The sequence below is a fragment of the Anarhichas minor genome, unplaced genomic scaffold (assembly GCF_050575085.1).
Source record: "Anarhichas minor isolate MPS153535 unplaced genomic scaffold, ASM5057508v1 ptg000062l, whole genome shotgun sequence".
NCBI classification, from domain to species: Eukaryota; Metazoa; Chordata; class Actinopteri; order Perciformes; family Anarhichadidae; genus Anarhichas; species Anarhichas minor.
Window position 1 is genome coordinate 6,899,528 of NW_027466508.1, and position 19,853 is coordinate 6,919,380.

The 19,853-nt window shown below is 43.4% G+C and overlaps 1 protein-coding gene across 1 annotated transcript; it reads right to left on the reverse strand.

The window, feature by feature from the left end:
* Nucleotides 1-9,233: 9,233 nt before the first annotated feature.
* leo1 (LEO1 homolog, Paf1/RNA polymerase II complex component) lies at nucleotides 9,234-17,755 on the reverse strand. Its single transcript, XM_076077893.1, has 14 exons — nucleotides 17,598-17,755; nucleotides 16,310-16,452; nucleotides 14,885-15,174; nucleotides 14,441-14,649; nucleotides 14,034-14,147; nucleotides 13,786-13,880; nucleotides 13,390-13,538; nucleotides 13,113-13,197; nucleotides 12,920-13,014; nucleotides 12,681-12,815; nucleotides 11,187-11,322; nucleotides 10,086-10,278; nucleotides 9,870-9,967; nucleotides 9,234-9,608 (listed from the first exon to the last, which is right to left on the reverse strand). Exons 1-14 carry the CDS (start codon nucleotides 17,653-17,655, stop codon nucleotides 9,423-9,425), a joined length of 1,986 nt encoding a protein of 661 aa, XP_075934008.1. The 5' UTR covers nucleotides 17,656-17,755; the 3' UTR covers nucleotides 9,234-9,422.
* Nucleotides 17,756-19,853: the final 2,098 nt, after the last annotated feature.

Sequence of the window (19,853 nt, forward strand, 5' to 3'; positions counted from 1 at the left end):
AACCAGACAAGTGAGACAGCAGCAGTGAAATATAGAGTAAATCTGTGGGAATCATTTACAATCTCTCCTCTGAATGTATATGTTCCCACGAATGCTGATACAGCACACACTTTAAGCCCCCCCCCCCCCCCCCCCCCCCCCGAACTCCTAAGTACTGCTTTACTTTAGCTTACTCTGCACTTGAGAACCTTCAGCCTACATACCATGAGAACTGGGAGTTATACTGGGAAATAAAGTGTTGCAGAATTACCGACCGGCTGTCAGACCGATTGACACAAAAGAAATCCGGATAGTAAGGTGGCGAAACAGATAACATGGAACTAAAGGCTTGGGGAAACTATTGAGGGGTTTTCATTGGAGAGGAGCCATGGAGACATGTAATGGCCAACAAGAATCTGGCCTATCTGATTAATGTGGAAACGGGCCAAGGAAAGGAGGTGTTGAGTTAGTAGTTTTGGTTTCAACTTCAGGGTGACAAGGCACTGTCTGTGCGCTGTACAGCAAATAGAAAACAAACATGAATAATACAACACAGGTTCAGTGGGTTTAGTTCAGACAGTCTGAGGAGGTTGTCGGCTCTGGTGAGGAATCTGAGTCCTCAACAGAATGTGCTGCTTCCCTTCAGGCCTGTCGTTGGGGATTCCTCACTAAAACAGGCTAAGCCTCTCCCAGCATGCAACAGTGCCCGCTGACATTTGTTAATTTAGTCACTCAGTCACTCAGAGGTGGGGTATGTACTCTATAACAGTGCCATAGTCGGAAATACTCCATCACGAGTACAGTAAAAGCGTTGCATTCAACACAAGTGCGTGCAGATTTTTAAAGGTGCAAGACAAGAGATTGGGAGCATATTGATTTTGCCTCTCAACGGCTCTCAACATGTCAACACCTGAGCTGGCAGCTCGAGGCTAACGGTGCTAACAGTGTTAACAGTTATCAGCCCTAACCGCTGTATGAGTGCAGTGCAGAGCAGCGGCCAGGGGCTAACCAGTGGGGTGCGTTCACATGCACATGCACGCACTGAATTCACACACAGCCGACCCGGCTATGTAAACGAAGGAAGGAAAAACTGGGATTACAACACACAAACAGGGATTATCTACTCAGATAGACATTATCTTTAATAGTTGTTTGCTCTCTAAATGTCATATATTGCTAGTTTAAATAATTAACTAGAACTAAATGCTGGTGCAGATAGTGTTAGGTCTGACTACAAGCAATGTTTCATATTGTTGCTGTTGGTTGTATATCTAATTTGGGGGATTTCATGCTTTTAGATAAAATGGATTACATACTTTAAATTATGTTTAAATGCAGTTTTGGTTAAGCTAATAAAAGGGGGTTTCAGACATTTTACCCAATAATACTAAAAACTAATCTACCAGATATCTGGTATGTACAGCTGTCAGATAACTGGAGCAGATTTCTGGTAATGAGCGGAGGAAAATAAGAAAGTCTTCTCAAATAGAAATATATAAAGTGAGCCTCTTTAGGTTAGGCCTAAAGAAATATCAATATATACAAATGAAAATTAGCTATAAAGCACATCCAAGTGGTCGAAATAGATTTTTTCATTTTTCATCAAATTTATCCGTCTTTGTTTTTTTTTTGTTTTTTTTTTGTTTTTTTTTACAGCAATTGGAATTGAAACCTTGTCCATTTTAATACATTTGTCTCAAATTGTCCCTGTCATATTCCAAATTGAAAACTGTGACCGGTGATCTTCATTATTCACTGTCTTTGTCTGTTTACTGATTCCCACATTGGATTCATCTTTTATGGTTACAAACAAATGTCATTCCATCTAATGTGAACTACATTTGTAGCAGCATTTAAAAAGGAGATTTAACTACATCCAAGTTAAAGTCTTTTCTCATGGTGTGTTGACATGCCTTTGTCTCATGCTACTTTGACCATCTAGAAGTGAATTTCTCCTTCCCTCCTTTCCTTATGTGCCATATACATTTTGTTCCCAGTGGAATGTCTGCACTGCAGCCTGCGTATGTGTGTGTGTGTGTGGGTGTGTGTGTGTGTGTGTGTGTGTGTGTGTCTTAATGTGCTGAGCTGCGCTGGCTAATATGATGATGAAAGAGAAAATCCCTCCACAAAGGTATGTAACCTCACAGATCAATCCTCTTAACTGAGCTTTAGCTTCACCAGAGGTGATCACAGGTCAGCTGCCTGCCGTTATGGAACAAACTGGGGTTCAACACTGATTAGGGCCATTTTGGCTGTTGCTATCCATACAGAAAGCAACACATTATAAAGCATGCAGTGTAAAGCACTGTACAAACAGTAGATTTGTTTGAGTGCATCACAAAGCTAAGAGAAATAAAACACAATGACGTCACAATGACACTTAGAGACATTTATATCAGATATTCATTTACTTCTAACAGGAAATGTGAACTTAAACAATTTTTTTTTGTTTTCGCCAAATTGTACTTAAGTCTTGGACGAGTCTGGACGCCTCATTCATCCAACTACTTTCCTCTGTGTCTGCACTTATCTGCCATGTCACAGGTAGGGAGTCTGATTATGGGTCTGACTGAGAATCTGTGGGGCCCTGAAAAGAGGGTAACCAGAAGGCTGGATCATTGTCCCCACACTCCAGGTATGAAATGTGTGTCTGTGTGTGCTTTCGGCCTCTCTTTAATGGCTGGGTGTTCTCATTCAGCTGATGCTCTATTTGTGGAAGTATCCATGGTGATAATGATTTGCAGTCATGGGAAAGAGGCAGATGGACAAGTAGATTTGTCTATTTGGCACACATGGGTGAAATCTCCGCTCTCCCAGCCAGTTTATTTACCTATTCAAACAGGAGTTGGGCGGGGAGGGTGGGTTAAACAGTGATAAGGGCCAGAGGGTATGGATGGGTAGAAAAGTTCCAGAAAACCACAGAGAACGAAGAAAGGAAATAAGAAAATGAGAAGTACAGTGATGGGCTGGACACAGAGCTCCGGTCAGGTCCCAGGGGCAATTCTTATTTGCAATGAGACACATTGCATGTCCCCCAACATGACTAATGCTGCTGCGTCCTGCTTTCCTTGCTGCTCTACAGTATAGGCCATTACACATCCAGCAGCCTGCTGCAATAATGATGCCGTTTATGAACAATTAACAGCAAAGAAAACAGTATAGCTGCACACCAGAGACACACAGCAGACATAATGTGAGGGGGTTTTTCATGTAGATAAAGTGTGTACTGTACGATTGATTGTGCACTGCAGCAGCAGACATAAAGGGACTTCTGAAAGTGAGAGAGGGTGGGAGAAGTGGGGACATGGTGGGAAAACGAAAAATGAACTGAAAGCAACTGTTGGAAACCACAGATAGCAATGAGTGGAAGGTGTACACACACACACACACACACCTAAAATCATAACCAGATTGTATAATGCCCTCTCAGCTGGAGGCCTGTTTTGAGAAGGGAAAAGGTGTTCGCTTCAGCAGAAACCAGCTCCTCTCTGCAGCAGCAGCCCTCTCCACTGCGGGGTGATTTCATAACCGCAGTCTAGAGCAGATAAAGACAACAGAGACCTGACCAGACCATCAATCATCAACCAATCAAAACAGACATCTAGATGAAAGCGTCCCAAAGGGGATATAAATGTTACGTCAGCGCTGTCACGAGACCAGGGATGAAGAAATAAAACGTCACTGTTTGCTCTGATGCTTTAGAGTTAAAAATGTGTTCCGGACGATTGAGGACATCGCTGCCTATGTGGCATCAACTGTTGCATCAAATTGAAGCTGTTAAATCAAATGCTAACAGCGTCTCGCCTTGTTTGCGTAACGCACAGTGGAACGGGAGTAACTATTTCAGATGTCTTCAGATTTGTGTGAGTCTTTCTCTGACATCAAGGACTCTAACAGTTATGTACTGTAGTGGGACACCAGTTCAGATTAATCAAACTTTCTCTTTCCCAAATTAGGCAGCAAAGTGAAGCTGGTTTCCAGGCACCGAGGAATCATTTAACTGATCACTCAACCAAAATCTGTGCAAATGCAAAGATTGTACATTCGTCGTCTATTATCCTGCTCTGAATGCAGACAGACAGAGAGAGAGAGAGAGAGAGAGAGAGAGAGAGAGAGAGAGAGAGAGAGAGAGAGACAGAGAGAGAGATCTTGGCATGGTGCTGTCAGGCCGGTTAGATAACTGAAGGTCAGAAGGAGGGTGTAATGTACTGTGAGTCGCACCAGGCTCTGAAATACCACAGGCCCGGTGGGACTGGGCGAGCTCTCTCGGCCCACACCTGACCTCAGCACCTATTTCTCATCCTTCGCTCTCTGCCACAACACTCTTCTCATTTCATAACCTCATGTCCATGACATACATCCTATGGTTGGTGTGTATCCTCCACTTTCTCATTTCAACCCCTTAAACAACACTGACGTCCCGATGGCCCAGTGAGCAAACTGATGCAGAGCGTGTTGGTAGTGTCCACACTTTTACCTTTGAGAGCCTGCAGACTACTTTGTTCCCTTGGACACCCGTCTAACTGGTTCCCGATTGTGACTATTATAATGCAGGCTGTTCGCTGTTATAGAACTTTATTGTGGAGATCGCAACCACATTTTCCAAAGATACCAATTATTTTCCGGCGAATATTTGGAAAGCTGTGCATTAAATGATGCATAAAGACACCTATAATATTTCTATGAAATATAAAAGGAATAGCGCAGCCATAATAAGGCACTTCATGACCTGCTACACTTCAGAGGAATGCTGAAGATATGACATGTCAACATGACTGACCCACTTGGGGTCTGTTTATGCCACACCTGATGTCACGTGATATCCTCCATGTCAAGCTGTTTGCACAAGATGCAGGCATAACCCCTGGGTCTCCATGTCTACTCTGAGCTCACATGTCCCGTGTTAACCATTTCTCCCCGAGCAACCAGTGGTGGAGGACGTATTCAGATCTGATTCTGTTTTTATGAATGACATTATTAGATTGTTAAAACTGATTTACTGTATTCGTTGGTTGTGGTTGTGCTAGTTTTAACTACTTTATACAAAGTTGAATTCAGTCTAGTGGTACACAACCTAGGGGTCTGGGCCCCTCCAGTTTGTCACAAGATACATCTAATGAGGTAAAAGAGAAGTTCTGATACACAAATTATATTTCATATTTTGGACTTTTCTCTGATCTTTGCTGTTTTTGTGAAATATTGGATAATATTACCTCTTTCGGGCCTAAAGCTGTTATTTGAATGAAACCATCTGAAAGGAAGTGCAAACAACTGAGACATCTTAAACATGACGACAGGCCCCATCAAGAAACCGCCTCTCTTGCAAGGGGCAAAGTCAAAAGAAGGCCAAATCTTTTAAAAAGACACCAAGCCTGTTAATACCATCCTGTACTTCCATGTAAGCACAGTGTGACAAACCAAAATTGTGTTTTTTATGTATGCATTGTAATAGAAGGAAATCAGTAGGGTAGATAGATAGATGCAGGTGCCACAGCTGTGCCACAGAGGGTCACCTTGCTTGTTTGGTTTTTTAGTCTGTTTTTGGAAACACTTGAGTGTAATCTGTGTGCAGAGCAGCTCACAGCTGAAGGTAACCCGTTGTTTACAGATTAAGCCAGTTCCTACGGCAGAACAAGCTGACCCAAATCGGTAAGGTCAATTGTTACAGTCATGTTTGTGTGGATGTGCGTGTGCGTGTGAATGATGCACACCTGCTTGTGCGTAAGGGAAAATGTTCCTGCTAAGGCCCTCGCTGCAGCCTCTGGGCCAGTGTCATGTGTGAGTGTTGGAAGATCCTGTGGAGAGAGTGGAGTATTGTGTTTCTATTTTATTTATTAGCCTCTTATATAAGCAGCAGCAGGGGGAAGGGACACACTGAGACAGGGGTAAAGGGCACCGAGCTATGAAATACAGTCAGGGTACACAGAGTTATACTGGTAGGATTAAATTAAGTGAACAAAAGAGTCTGTGAAATTAAATGGGAACGACACAAAAGAAACGGAAGGAAAAAAATACTATATTGTAAGTTTAGTTCAAAAAAAGATAGTATGTTTAATAAACCCCATTAATAAACAAATGTCATGTAGAATATGTTCTGCCCCTAAACTGGGAGGAGGTACAAAAACATTAGTAAAGTTTGATGTTCTGATTCAATAAATGTCTTCAGCATCAAACTTTGACTAACAAGGCAATGTTAAAGAGATGATGAATCCCAGAATGAAACCAAGGAATGAGAATATAGGACAGAATATATTATATTATATTACCTGTGGATCTAATCCAAACAGTTGTACACATGTAGTATCTGAATGCAACCAGGGCTTCAGTGCAGGCCAACAACGAGGAGGCTGAGACTGTTTACTTCAACCAGCACCTGGCCGAACACCGACCCGGCCGCTCGTCTCCCCTCGGGCCTAATTGGAAGAACACTGATGCCAAGTTACCCCTGAACAACACCAGAGTCTATCCAAGTGGCTCAGCTGTGTTTTTGTGTGTGTGTGTGTGTGTGTGTGTGTGTGTGTGTGTGTGTGTGTGTGTGTGTGCAAGGCTCTAGGAATAGAAAACATACCCTCTCTGCTTTGCTTTGACACTGCCTGTGCTTCCTTTACAGAAAATGTGATGTCACGGAGTTCAGGTTCAGGCTGGACGGTGGGAAAACGGGGTATCTGGGAGAAAAAGTGAGAAAGAAGAGATGAAAGGGGGAGGAGAAAACTAAAAAAAAGAGGGTGAAATGCTGCAGCCCTCCCCTCTGCCTCATCCCCCGTCAGTCAGTGCTGACTGTGTGTGCAGCAGTGCCTCCCCCCCCCCCCCCCCCCTCCGTTCCTCTCCTCCTGTTCCCTCCCTTCTCCACTCCTTACTGTGTGGAATTGGGTTTACATAACCCACTGCAGTCTGAGATAACGCGGCACACCACTACTGACGACACCTTCTCTTTTCAGGCAACAAAGACACACAACATTTGCATGAACAGTCACAGTATGTGCTTTATATAGCTTAGCATGCGCTATGCTTCTGCTCAGTGCTGTGGGCCGCATAAAAATACACATACAAGCACGTGCACACACACACACAGACCTGTCCTGGGTAGATTTTTAAAAAGCTAATGCCGCATGGTACTACAACTCGCCCTCAGCTTTAGTCGCACAGCAACCTCATTCCAGACTAGCAGCTTCATTATGACTTTTCAGGGAACTGCTCTCTGATTCCACACACTCAGAAAACACCAAAGGCTCTTTTAAACAATGCTGTCCTGCAGAACCTCTCTCATAACAAGCCTCTACCGTGTATACCACAGTATTCAAGGAGTCTTTGATACTTTTCCCCATACTAACAGCAGTCTGTGGCCACGACAATGCAGTGTGTGTGTGTGCGGCACAGAGAGGTCATTATCAAGAGACAGAATGCAGTCAATTTATGTAACTCTTACTTAATCACTTAGTGTTTTTGTTAACCAGTTTTATATTCTGAGTAGCTACAGCTAGCTCTGTCTGGACAGGGCTGGGTAAAAGGTCAGGTACAAGGGTTGTTATCTATCTCAGGGAACCCAGTTAAATGCTCCGCTGTCTGTGTGTGTGTGTGTGTGAGACACTGTGCGTCATTCTGGCTGATGAACTTGAATCAGTAACCTGTTCTCTACATTCCCCTCTCACTCTGTAGCTCAACATCACTTGATTCTAACAACTGGAGCAATGACACACCTAAACATTCCTCCAATTTTTACTTTTAGATATTTGGCAATCATATCACACAGTACGTTTTGCATTACACTGTTGTTTTTTAATTTTGAAGCAGGTTTTGGCTGAAATACAAAAAGGCCACAATGATAGCATTTACTTTTCAAACATGTTCGTAAATAATTAATTAATTAAAAAGGTGTGGCCAGGTGTGTCTGCAACGACTGCTGCTTTATTTGTGTGATTGAATGAATACAACCCACAATTAGCTCTAACGAGCTGTAAGGGATTGTAAAATACACTTTATTTAAAGTAAAAAACAAACGGCGATGTATGTGGTCAATCAGCTCAAAGTCGTCGTATAAGCAACGTCATACAATCTTGCCAAAAACAAAGTTAAACTCACCAAGCTGTCTTCCCAGACACACCATCCATTCCATTATCTGTTAGCCAAACACACCGCAAACTCTTATCCCCCCACTGTGGGCAGGGGCCGGTTAAGAGTAGTGAGTGAGGAATCAGCAGGCAATCAATGGCAGTATAAAGCAATAAAAGGTGTTTTGAGAAAGACTGAGTCACCGCAACCACCAAGAGGTCCCTGAGCATGCAGCCATAACTGGTCACCCAAAATATTATGAAAATTGCTGCAGCAGAATGCGAGATTAGCTGTGTACGGACACAGAGGTGCACCCCCTCACACACACACACACACACTTACTCACACGACTGATCGCATGATCCCCCTGGCAGAGATGATATGAAAAAATATTATTTATATACATTCATTTTTTTAACCACTACAGATTATTGTGCTTTTTAACAAGTAGCGGCACGTTATATGCTCATAAAGTCATTTTTTTAGCATAGCTCCATGGATGGCAGTCAGTCTGTTGTCGGTCCACCAATGTGGCTCCGACTGGAATATCTTATTGGATTTATGACATGACATTTTGTTCTGATGTCTGGTCCCCAGAGGACTATAAAGTGTCAATACGCTCACTAGCTAAACCAAGACAGTGAACATGGTGAACATTATACCTGCTCAACTTCAACATGTTAGCATGCTAACATTAGCATTTAGTTCAAAGCACCACCACTGTGGAGTGGGGACCAATGCCAACTTGTATTTATAAGACCCGTAACTCCTAGCTAGGCCTCTTCTTCTGTTTCCTGCCTGGGCTGGAGGAGGATCTTGTCTCGCAGTATTACTGCTCCCAAATCCCCTGTTCTCTGGCCTCTGCTGTCAAGTGGGTTTAGTTGGTTGTTTTAACACGAGTTGAGATTCGTCCCCCAACTACCCTCTCCAGTTCTTTCCCCAAGGGCACATTCTCATCCACATGAACTGCAAAGATAAACTGGTCAAACGTCAAATATGTGTTTCGTTATGTGAGCAAGCGGCAGTTGCTGTTACGCTATTTACCCAATTTATTCTCAAATCAACCTACTGCACTTATCCCATTAACCTCCGTTTGGTTTGTCAACTGGACTACGCAGTACGTTTCACGGACTCACAGCAGCGTGAGTCATGCTTATGAATCATAATAATGAAGATAATGCAAATAAAAGGGAGCCATGGGAATCTTTCGTTACATAAGACAACCATTTCTTTATTTCTCACCTTTTCTGTACACAACATAAACAAGCAAACACACAATCGCACTCACCCACACTCAGGTCTTAAAAAAATATACAAAACAAAATATGGCTGTTTATATGCCATGTGGGCTGAGCACTGATAATACAGTGGAATGATAAAAAAAAAAAAGAGAATTATTCATCATCCTCTTCCCCCTCTTCCTTTTCCTCCTCCTTCTCCTCTTCTTCTTCCTCCTTCTCCTCTTCCTCCTCCTCCTTCTCTTCCTCCTCCTCTTCGTCGCTGATCACATATTTCTTGGCCTTCTTGGTGGCTACCCCCTCGTCGTCCTCGGCCTTTCTCTTGCCTGATCCCTCGCCCTCCTGCACAGAACAGGACAGATGACGGTCAGATGCTGACAGCAGCAGACATTCAGTGCTGTCAGGTCTCATGTTACAGTTGCATTTTGTTTTCTAGCAGTGCTGTCAGTGCAGAAATAAGTGCATGCTCATTAAAAAGGACTAGTATTCCTTGTTCCTGTTCAGTTCACATGAACAAGGTTACAAGTTGTCTGGTTTTTTTTAAGCTCCCCGATGAACTGCGCCACACTGCCCCCCGTCGGTCCAACAGGATACTACACCCACCTCATCGCTGTCTAGCTTCTTGGCCTTCATCAGTCTCTGGGCCTTGTCGTCATCAGAGCCTTCATCACTGTCGGATGAGTAGATCCTCGCTCGCTCCTCTGGATTGGGTCGAGAAAAAAAAGAAAAAGAGGAGGATGTTAATTAGAACTCAGTGACTTCATAAAACCCTTGTGAGAAATAATGAAAAGGAGAATGTGACCGTCTATTCGTCCGCACCTCTCAGGCCTCCTCCTCCCTTGTATTTGCTCTTGATGGCTGCCAGGCTGATGGCTTCCTCGCCCTCCTCCTCGTCATCGTAGCGGTCGGGCTCCAGGTAACTGCTGCTCAGGCCTCTCTGGTGCTGCTTCTCCCTCATCCTCCTCTGCTGGGACTCTCTGCGGATGGAAGCTCGCAGCCGCTCCTCCTCTTTCTGCCGGGAGACACACCAGCGGGAATTACTTTAAGTTTCAGTGTGACATTTTGTTTCTAGCTGGTAATCTTAGTGCACAATACATGTGATAAGAAATTCCCTGTATGGTCCTTCTATCATGGTCGTGGATAAAGATTTCAGTCATTTGTCTTATTGTAAGCTGGGGATATGGTTGTCTGTCCACATTATTTATTTATTTATTTATATATATATATATATATATATATATATATATATATATATATATATATAAAAACCATAATGAACACTATATTTGGAGAGGTAGGATATATCTTAACAAATTAACAGGTTTGGCTTTGTCAAGCTCACCGCTTCAATTTAGGCTGCAATATTTGTATTAATTATCACATAGCTGATACAGCTATGTATACCTTGTATACCTTTATCATATACAAACAGATTGTATATGATAAAGGTATTATGATATCGATATATGATGAGGTTTTCAGCCACAGTTGAAATATACGTTTCAGGTATTTTTCACTTAAATTTGAACCTACGTTAACCATATACTATTTGCACCATCATTCATAATATATTCTGAATATATGTAAAATGTCAGTATGGATCAAGCGGTTCAGTTTCTTGTCTGCGCATGCTTTCATGTTGGTGCATGCGAGCGTAGCCCCACCGGCTAGCTAGCAGCTGCCGCTCTGCAGATTTGCTGACACTATTTCCATTTCAGTGACCACAGAGTAACCCCATTATGCAAGCACGTCAGGTTATGTCTTCATAATCCTGCAAATTTCCCCGCTGTGGGACTAATGAAGGATTATCTTATCTTATGTAAAAGTAAATAATGCTCGCCAACAACTGGCCTCATGCCTCCGTCCCTGAGGCAACAACAAGACGAGCAGAGCGGCACAGGTGGACGGAGAGCGTGCTACCTTGATCATTTCATTGCGATGCGACTCAGGATCCCGTCCCGCCATGGGAAGGATTCTGATCTTCTGCGTCTTGGAGCAGCGGTCAGCCAGAGACAGGGTCATCTTCCTGTGGGTGGCGCTGTCTGTGGAGTGGGGCCTGGAAATACAGAGGAAACATAATTTCAAGTTTACGGTGTGTATTTCCCAGTGCTTTTCAAAAACATTAGGGCATTTTCAACCCTGTCTTTGATATTTATAAAAAAAAATGTGTGTGTGTAATTTTCAGGAAAAGCTTATTCAACCAAAAAAACGCTACCTTTGCAACGCAAACTGGCAAAAAACACCAACGTATGCTGCCAGACCTGTTTTAGTCCACACTCATTAAACGTACCGTGGGGGGTTTATGAGCACTGGTGGCGCTATGGAGCAATGCTTCTTACAAGTGGGCCTTCTATCTTGTGCACATAAAATAACTACGGGCGACGCATATTCCTGCAAATGTGTTAATGCTCTTGCACTGATTGAAAGTTGGTGGCAGTTAATGCGCCAACTGCTACGAGCCAGAAAAGGTAACAAACAAGAAGACTGCTAGCAAGAAAACATGGATGTAACCAATATAGGTTCATCAAAAAATAAATGAAATGCTTTTCAAATGTTTTATGAGGAAGGAAATTCATTCAACACATTTATTTGCTCGATGATGCACACATAACGTTGTGCTGAGAAATACTGAAATGCAAACCTAAGTGTTTGATTCATGTCATTGCCCATTTAATATCTCGGTATCACAGGTTTCAGTGGAATCAGCATTATTTCCTGCCTGCATAGATACCGACATTTAACGCTGCCTCAGCTTAGTCCTTTCCAATAAAACGGCTCAATTTTACTCAACAAGAAAGAACTAAAACCCTAAATTATCAGCTCTTTTGTCACATTAGAGATATTTTTGCAACATGTTTGCTCATTGTTTTTTTAGCTTAACCTACAACTAACTCATGCTCCGAGACCACTGGAAGCCAATAGAAAGCATGAACATGTTGCAGTGATGCGGATCATTGGCACACTGAGCCTCATTAATTAACTTTGCTGTATACACTGTGTATCAATCCCGCTTGAATGTTTCTGTTCTATTCATTTGCCGCTTGAAAAGAAAAAACGCTGCGTCCTAACAATTTGTACCCTGAGCAGCTTCAGCTCTAATCAAAATCAAATCTGTGCTCTGATGATATTACACAACCAGAACAAATGGTAATGTCCTGCCTGGCAGCGTGGAAGGCTGTTGTGCATGTCCTACTTGTCCCATGTGGTCTGAGGAGACAGAACATCCAGGTGGACTTGGGGGCCGCTAAGAGGCTTACACACTTCTTATTGGGAGAAACCTGGGCAGCTTGCACGAGGTGATCCGGGACTTACAGCATAGAGTACATATCTGAATGAAACAAGGCTGCTATTGTTGCCGTTTGGAATCAGCAGCAGCCTGTCCCTAATAACAACAATGGCACGTCACTGTGTTACCTGAATGTGAGTTTGGTTTTGAACACGGCCTGTCCCTGCAGTCCAGTGCCCTGTCGGATGAACAGGTGGTTGTGGTCTCCCTGGAGAGGGGCTTTGTAAACATCAAACACTTCATTCCCCAGGTGGAGGGACATGCTGTGTGCAAGGAAAAAGACATTTAAAACCACAGAGAGTAAAGCGCACGTCCTGTACAGTGCGGTAACCCCCCCCACACACACCCTAATCGACATAATACACACCTGCCATCGGACCATTTGACAATGCGCGCGTTGCTCTCCCGCGCCTCATTCCCCTCCTCGTCTTTCTTGGCTCGCCAACGAATGGTATTCTCAACCTGTGAGAGACGAAGAGGAAACTCTGGTCACTCTCTTGGTACTCTGGTCCACACAGACAACAACAAACACGCATACACACATGACGTGGACTACACACCTTCAGCTTGAGCCTGGTCCGTCCCTCTTCATCCAGCATCTCTTCATCCTCAAATTCATCCTCATAGTACTGAGGATCAAAGGGTCTAGAAAAGGAAGAAGAAAATCTAAATGAGTATACCCTAAAGTTACGAAAGAGATTTTATGCTCATCAAGTCCTAACAGAGTTAGCTGAACACTCCAAAATATTCCTCTCTGCATCCGTTTTCCTTCTTTATCTTTAGAGCTCATCAAGTACGAGATGTGCTTGTGTTGTATACATTGACAATGGTTCTGACCTGGGCTCCACAGACAAGAAGTTGGGCAGCTTGACAAAATAAAGGTCAGATCCCAAGTCTGTGCTGACTTTTGGGATCTCTACTTCGATATGGGTTTCGGGCGCATGCTCCTCTTCTGCACGCTCCCCCTCCATCCTGTCCTCGGCATCCTGAAAACACACACAGACACACACAAACACACACACACACACAACAGAGAGGGAGAAGAAGATAATCGTTCAAAAAGCACTGTATGATTCAGTGACCCAGGATAATAGGGATCAGCTCAGAGAGGCTTAGCGAGAGGCTCTGAGAAAAAGAGATTTGGGAACTCTTATGATAAAAAAAAAAAGAAAGAAGGATTGGGCACAATTAAAGAGGCTTGAGGATCAGTGGAAGCAAGAGACAGACACATACCAGGGGCTGTCCCGGGGTCGGAGGCTTCTCTGCATCGCTGTCTGAAGAGATGTCGTCGGCCTCTCCAAACAGGTCGTCTGCTGCCGTCTTCTTTACTGTGAACAGTACGGAAGGAGGACTACTTTAAAGTACACGAGAGCGGCTAAAATGACAACTTCTGCTGCAGCTAATAAAATGAACACTCTTTGTTTGAATTGTAGAGGATACGGTGAAGTGACGTGGTCAGGTTTGCTCAAACAGTTTCTTACCTTTCTTGCCTTTCTTTGTTCCGACATCGCTGTCTGAATCTGAATCGTATGCGGCTTTCGCTTTGGTTTTCTGTCTGAGGAAATCATCTTCACTGTCACTGCCCTTTGCGGACTCTGAAAAACAAAATCACAACAAGGGGATGAAGAGGAGGAATTTCCACGTGACAGCATGGTGTAACCGTCTTACTTAAATGAAAAAGCATCAGAAAAGTGATGACAAAAAACAAATCTCCTGTTAATCTAAAGAGTACCGAGATTAACCTCGGACCTCAGGATAACATTTTCACATATGGCCCTAATCCTCTTCCACAAAATCTAATGTGTCAGGATTATCACGGCCGGCCGGCTCCTGATCCAGTTCACGGACAACACTCCCCTCCATCTTTTACACCAGACCCGAGGAGTACCTGACTTCCTGTTCCTCGGCCCCTCGTCGTCAGAGTTCTCTCTTTCTTCATCAGAGTAATGGCGTTTCTCCCCCTCATCCTCCGACTGGTCGCTCTTAGCCCCTCCTTCCCACTTCTCATCCTCCGACTGGTTCTCCTTGCCAGAGGCTTCTGCATCGGATTGAGGGCTGCCCGGCCCCGACTGCGGAGTCGCAGGATCGCTGTGCACACTGGATTCAAACAAACGCATTGCAAGAAATATATCAAGAAATTAAAATGTGGTCAACAAAGGAAAGTGCCCCATTAGAACATTACAGGTTAGAACATTTGTTTTATATCTCAGAAATGTCAGCTGGGCCCTGTAGTTCTACGAAACTGGGGAAAATAGTGTATTTGTTGGGGTCCGCTCTCCCATCGAGGCACCTCAGTTTAACAATGAGGGACGTCCAGAGTGTGTTGGCGTACCTTCTGTCCGACCGGACACTGCCCCTCTCAGAGCGAGGGCTCCCTTCTCCAGACATCCCGCTGCCAGCCGGGCTTCCTGCATCCGACCGGCGGCCCGCGTCATCTTCGTCCTCATCCTCGTCCCGATGGCCGCGCTCTGAGCCGCTGTGCTGCTCTGCATCGGAGGGATCGTTGTCCCGCTGCTCCGAGTGCATGCTGGCGTCCGACTGGTTCCCCGACCTTTCCGACTGGTTGTCGCTGCCGCTGTGTTGACTGCGTTGCTCGTCCTCGCTGTCGTCTCCAAACAGCTCCTGTTGGGTAGAAGGAAAGGAGAGCAAGTTTGTGAGAGAGGAGGAACCAATGCGCCTCATGCCAGAACCACTCGTACGAACGGTTTCGTTGTTAAAGTTGTTTGTACGAGTGATTTAGGAGAACTTTCACGTATTTTGAATTTTCTCTTCCCACAATCTTTAGTTCAGGTGACAGTACGACCCTCAGGTGACACGGCATTAACTGCACTCGTTATATTTTCCCGTTCTTTGGATTATTTGAATGCTGACGCTGGTAAAAATCATAGACTTTCTATTATCGGTCTCCAAAATGCAGGACTTCAATATCGGTCATATGGAGCAGGACACGTAGCCTTATAAGGTATTATTGTGGCGTTAATTAGGCTAATTTACAATTATCATGAACACATAATAAAAACAGCATGAATATAAAAAATTCAAAGCAGTGAGAAAGGCTAAACACCATTGTGTTAGTGAATTTTGAAAATGATTACATCACTCTTTTTTCAATTAATATTGACTTTTGGACTTTAACACGTTCTGGAGTTATTGGAAAAGCACGAGTCGGTAACAATCCTGTACGCAGCCACCACTGTAATCTAATTCTACAAATAGTATAACACTAATAATACTAATTAGTGTAGCCGGATCTTTATCAAATAAAGTTTGCAACTATTGGGTAAAGCTTATAAGATATGAAAGTATTAACGCTCTGAATTATTACAGCCTATTTATATTTTGTCCCAAGTCCATTTCACACCGCCAGGGTTGCAGCTGAAGGAATGAGGCTCAAATATTGTCACACACGCCATCAGAATACATCTGCAACACATTCATTCTATCGTGCTCTAGATAGGGAAGTGACATTATACATCTGTTAATGTCTGCATTATCAGTCGCAGTTTATTGCCAGCTGACCTTTCTGCATTTGGCAGTTTAAACTATGTTGCTTTTAGTCTGGATAATGACTTTGACTTCTTCGTGTTTATGTAATTTTATCTAACGATCCACGTACCGAGCTTTGATTGGTCAGTCGGCGGTGCTTTGATACGAGGTGATCACCTGCTGCGGTGCAGCTTAGGTGTGCAGTACAAGTTACTTTGGCGATCTACCGCAAGAAGATTTCTTGATAAAAAGAGTGTCATCAGTCACACACCTTATTGATACTGGGTTTCCCCGCCTCCTGGCCTTCCTCTTCATCTTCATCATTCCGTTCCCTCTCACTGTCGCTCCCCGAGGCGTTGCTGGCAGATCGGGGTCTCTCCGGCTCAGAGTCTGAGCCGGAGCCGGAACCAGACTCTGAAACAACAGAGCAGACCGTTTTTATTCTGGCACATAGCACAGCTCATCAGTTTACAGCGGGTGCTAGTCTGTATGTCACACTCTACATGGATAGCTCAGTAGACTATAGGCAGATTTCACTCCTGTAATGCAACAATAACATAACGTTATGTGCGCATAACGTTACATTAATCAGGGTTTAAATGGCCAGAGAGTTGGTGGAGGTGGCTCAGATTGTATTTGTGCATTATGTTGACACCACTGCAAAGTGCAACCTCATTAGTGAACACACAGTTAAATGAATACGTATCTGACAGACTTTAATGCTGAGCTGTTGTAGTGCAAATTGTACAGTTAAGTAACAACCGAGTGTACATCATTAAACATTAAATATACTGGGATAAAGCATTGTTTCAATGTCGCCCACCACACTACATACTGTGAATAAGTTACATACTGTTAGAAGCATATTATTAGACTTTCAAATAAACATTTTTACTGAACTGGTGTTGACATGGTATGAGATTTTATTAATTATTTTATTTGGCAGCAGAGAAATGTGACTTATTTAAAGTGATAAACTTAAGGTTATTATAATATGTAAGGTTAATTAACGTTACTGTTAAGGCCCGGTGAATTTCAGTGTAGCGTACTCTCTACTTCAGCTAACGATAACGATATTTGACCGATGTTTTCATTTTAAACTGCCAGTTTACTGATGAAATGGACAAAGCTAAGAGTTGTGCTGAGCAATACCGTGAACGCTACACATAATAACGAGAACATGTGCTCGAGGACCACTTCGCTGTTAATGATGTTACAGTCGTCGTTAGGTGGAGCGACTTCCAGCTCCGCTAACTATGCTAACTAATAAAGCACAGCTAGCTTGTTAACGCTAGCTGAGGAAAAACAAACAAAAAACACAAAATAACGAGCGTTGAATGGATAATCTTACACCAGTTTCTACCAAAGCGAGCTTTTAGAAAATATTCAGTTAATGCACAACTCATAAGATATATCAGTGTAACGTTCAGGGACCGGGTTTTCTAATCATTATTGCGGCAATGCTAGCTTCTGCTTAGCATCTGAAAAACCCTCGCTACCGCTACTATGCTAACTTCATCCACGACTAAAGACGGTCAACGGTTGAGAGACTTCGTTACCTCGCTGCTCATTGTCGCTGTCCCCATCGCTCCCGAACAATTCATCCATGTCCGCCATTTCTTCCAGACTGTAGTAAAACTGTGACCCGCAGGAAATGATCGCCGGGGCTTTACGGAAAGGTTTCGTTTCCGAGTTCAAGACGAGGCGGACATGTTGATGTAGTGAGCGTGGGCGGCCACAAGGGGGCGGTACACACCACGGTAAAGTCAGAGCTCTGGTTGTCTCAACATTAAATCATGGATTATACAACAACCATGCATAAAATACTCAAACTTTCATTTTAACCACATTTTTACCATTTACATATATTTTTGTTGTATGCAGTATTTAAAAAAAAAAAAAAACTAAAACATGTGCCCCCTTAAGAGGTTAAGTTCTTTCTAATTCCTTTTTATACAAAGTAATAAAGCTGCCAAAAATCCATGTAGCAACTCGGTTTATGAGGCTATAATTGGAGAGTAGCAAGTAATTCATATGCCATTTGTAAAGTATTATAAAGTACATTATGAAGTAGTACATCTCACATCTCATTTGAGAAACAATTTCAGTCATTTGTTGCATTGCTCTATGCTTGTAATCAACTATGTATTGGCACGTGACTGATGAGTGCATCATCAGTAGTAGCAGTGTGATGCTAGATTATGGTTCACAATAGGAATATTATAATCTTATTGTGATGCCGTCGTAGTTCTTTAAATTGTAAACTTTCCATCACAGACAAGACCGCAGAGAAGATTTCCAGAGCCAGCCGTTGTGTTATAGCGCTGCTGAGTATTATTTCCTCACTGTGTACAGGGATTGCACCGGAAGTTTCACTTGGCAGAATGGGTTTGACATCATGAGGCTGAGATAACTTACTATTTTTAACACAAAAGGAAGGAAATCTAATACTAGGGCGTCGCTTCGGCTGCTTTGTAATCTGTTTTTATTCATTGGGGCTATGCGTGGCTCATTAGACGTCTTCAAATCCACCATCACTTCTTATACAAACAGAGATCTGTCTGCATTTTCTAATAATTAGACTTATTTAGCCAAACAGCTGCATAGGTTCAGGCTTAGATCAAACACATGCTCACAGATGTTACCTACTTCTTGTTTTCAGTCAGGGCACCATCACTGCTGATAACACCTGATAACATCTCAGCTCTCACCTTGAGGGGCTTCAGCAATGAAATCAGATAGAAGCTGCTGCTTTTTTTATTTCTGTCTAACCTAAAATGAGTTGGTGAATTCAGTTTGCTTTCCTCTTAAATAAACATATTACCAGTGGCGTAGTAGTTTATTCAATGCCGTTTGTGAATACAGTACAATACGAGTGCCCTTCCCGTTCTCTCCTCTCCCTTGTAATCTGTGAGCCTTTGTTTACCAAGCGCACGAGGTCATGATAGAGAGGGACTGCTGAGAGCTTTGTTCAGGGCTGACTCACCACAGAGCAAATCATTCTGATGGGAAATCAACAGGTGAACATACCTGTTCAAGAACAGAGCCCCTGTGTGTGAAAGCTGGCAGAGGAAGAGAGGGAGGGGGAGGGCAGAAGGGGGCAGCGCTTGGTGGGGGACAAAAGAGACACTGATTAAAAGTGTTCTCACATGAATATGTCAGCACAAACAGTTTTGGACACAAAGACACAAATTGATATCTGGAACTGTACAGCGTGTCTAGTGTCTGTTTTTTTTCAGTTCATGTGGGGGCAACTGGAGTCTCTGGAGTTGGAGTCCGTCCAGTCCAGTGATGTTTAAGCCTCGTCAGCATCATTGCCTGAGCTACACCTAATCTGACCAGCAGCTGCGATAATATCACATCTCATCCGACTGCCCATGCCAAGGAGAATATCCTCCACTCCATACTCAGTTACTGATACTTGACAGTTTATGTCATTATGAGCTGGTTCCTTGTTGTTTGAGGATAAGCAGTGACCATTAAGACCCATTACATTACATTACATTACAGTCATTTAGCAGACGCTTTTATCCAAAGCGACTTCCAATTCAGATTCTATCACATTTCTATACCGTAGGCACAGCTACGGGAGCAATTTTTGGGGTTAAGTGTCTTGCTCAAGGACACATCGACATGCGACTAGCAGAGCCGGAGCCGGGGATTGAACCACCCTCTGATTGAAAGACGGCCCTGCTATCCACTTAGCCACAGTCGCCCACTAATAAGGCTTCTCTTTTACATCAAACTAAACATGGCATCCTATTTATGGCAGTGCTCTCTGGACATCAACCTCCAATAAAGACATGGATAGAAGC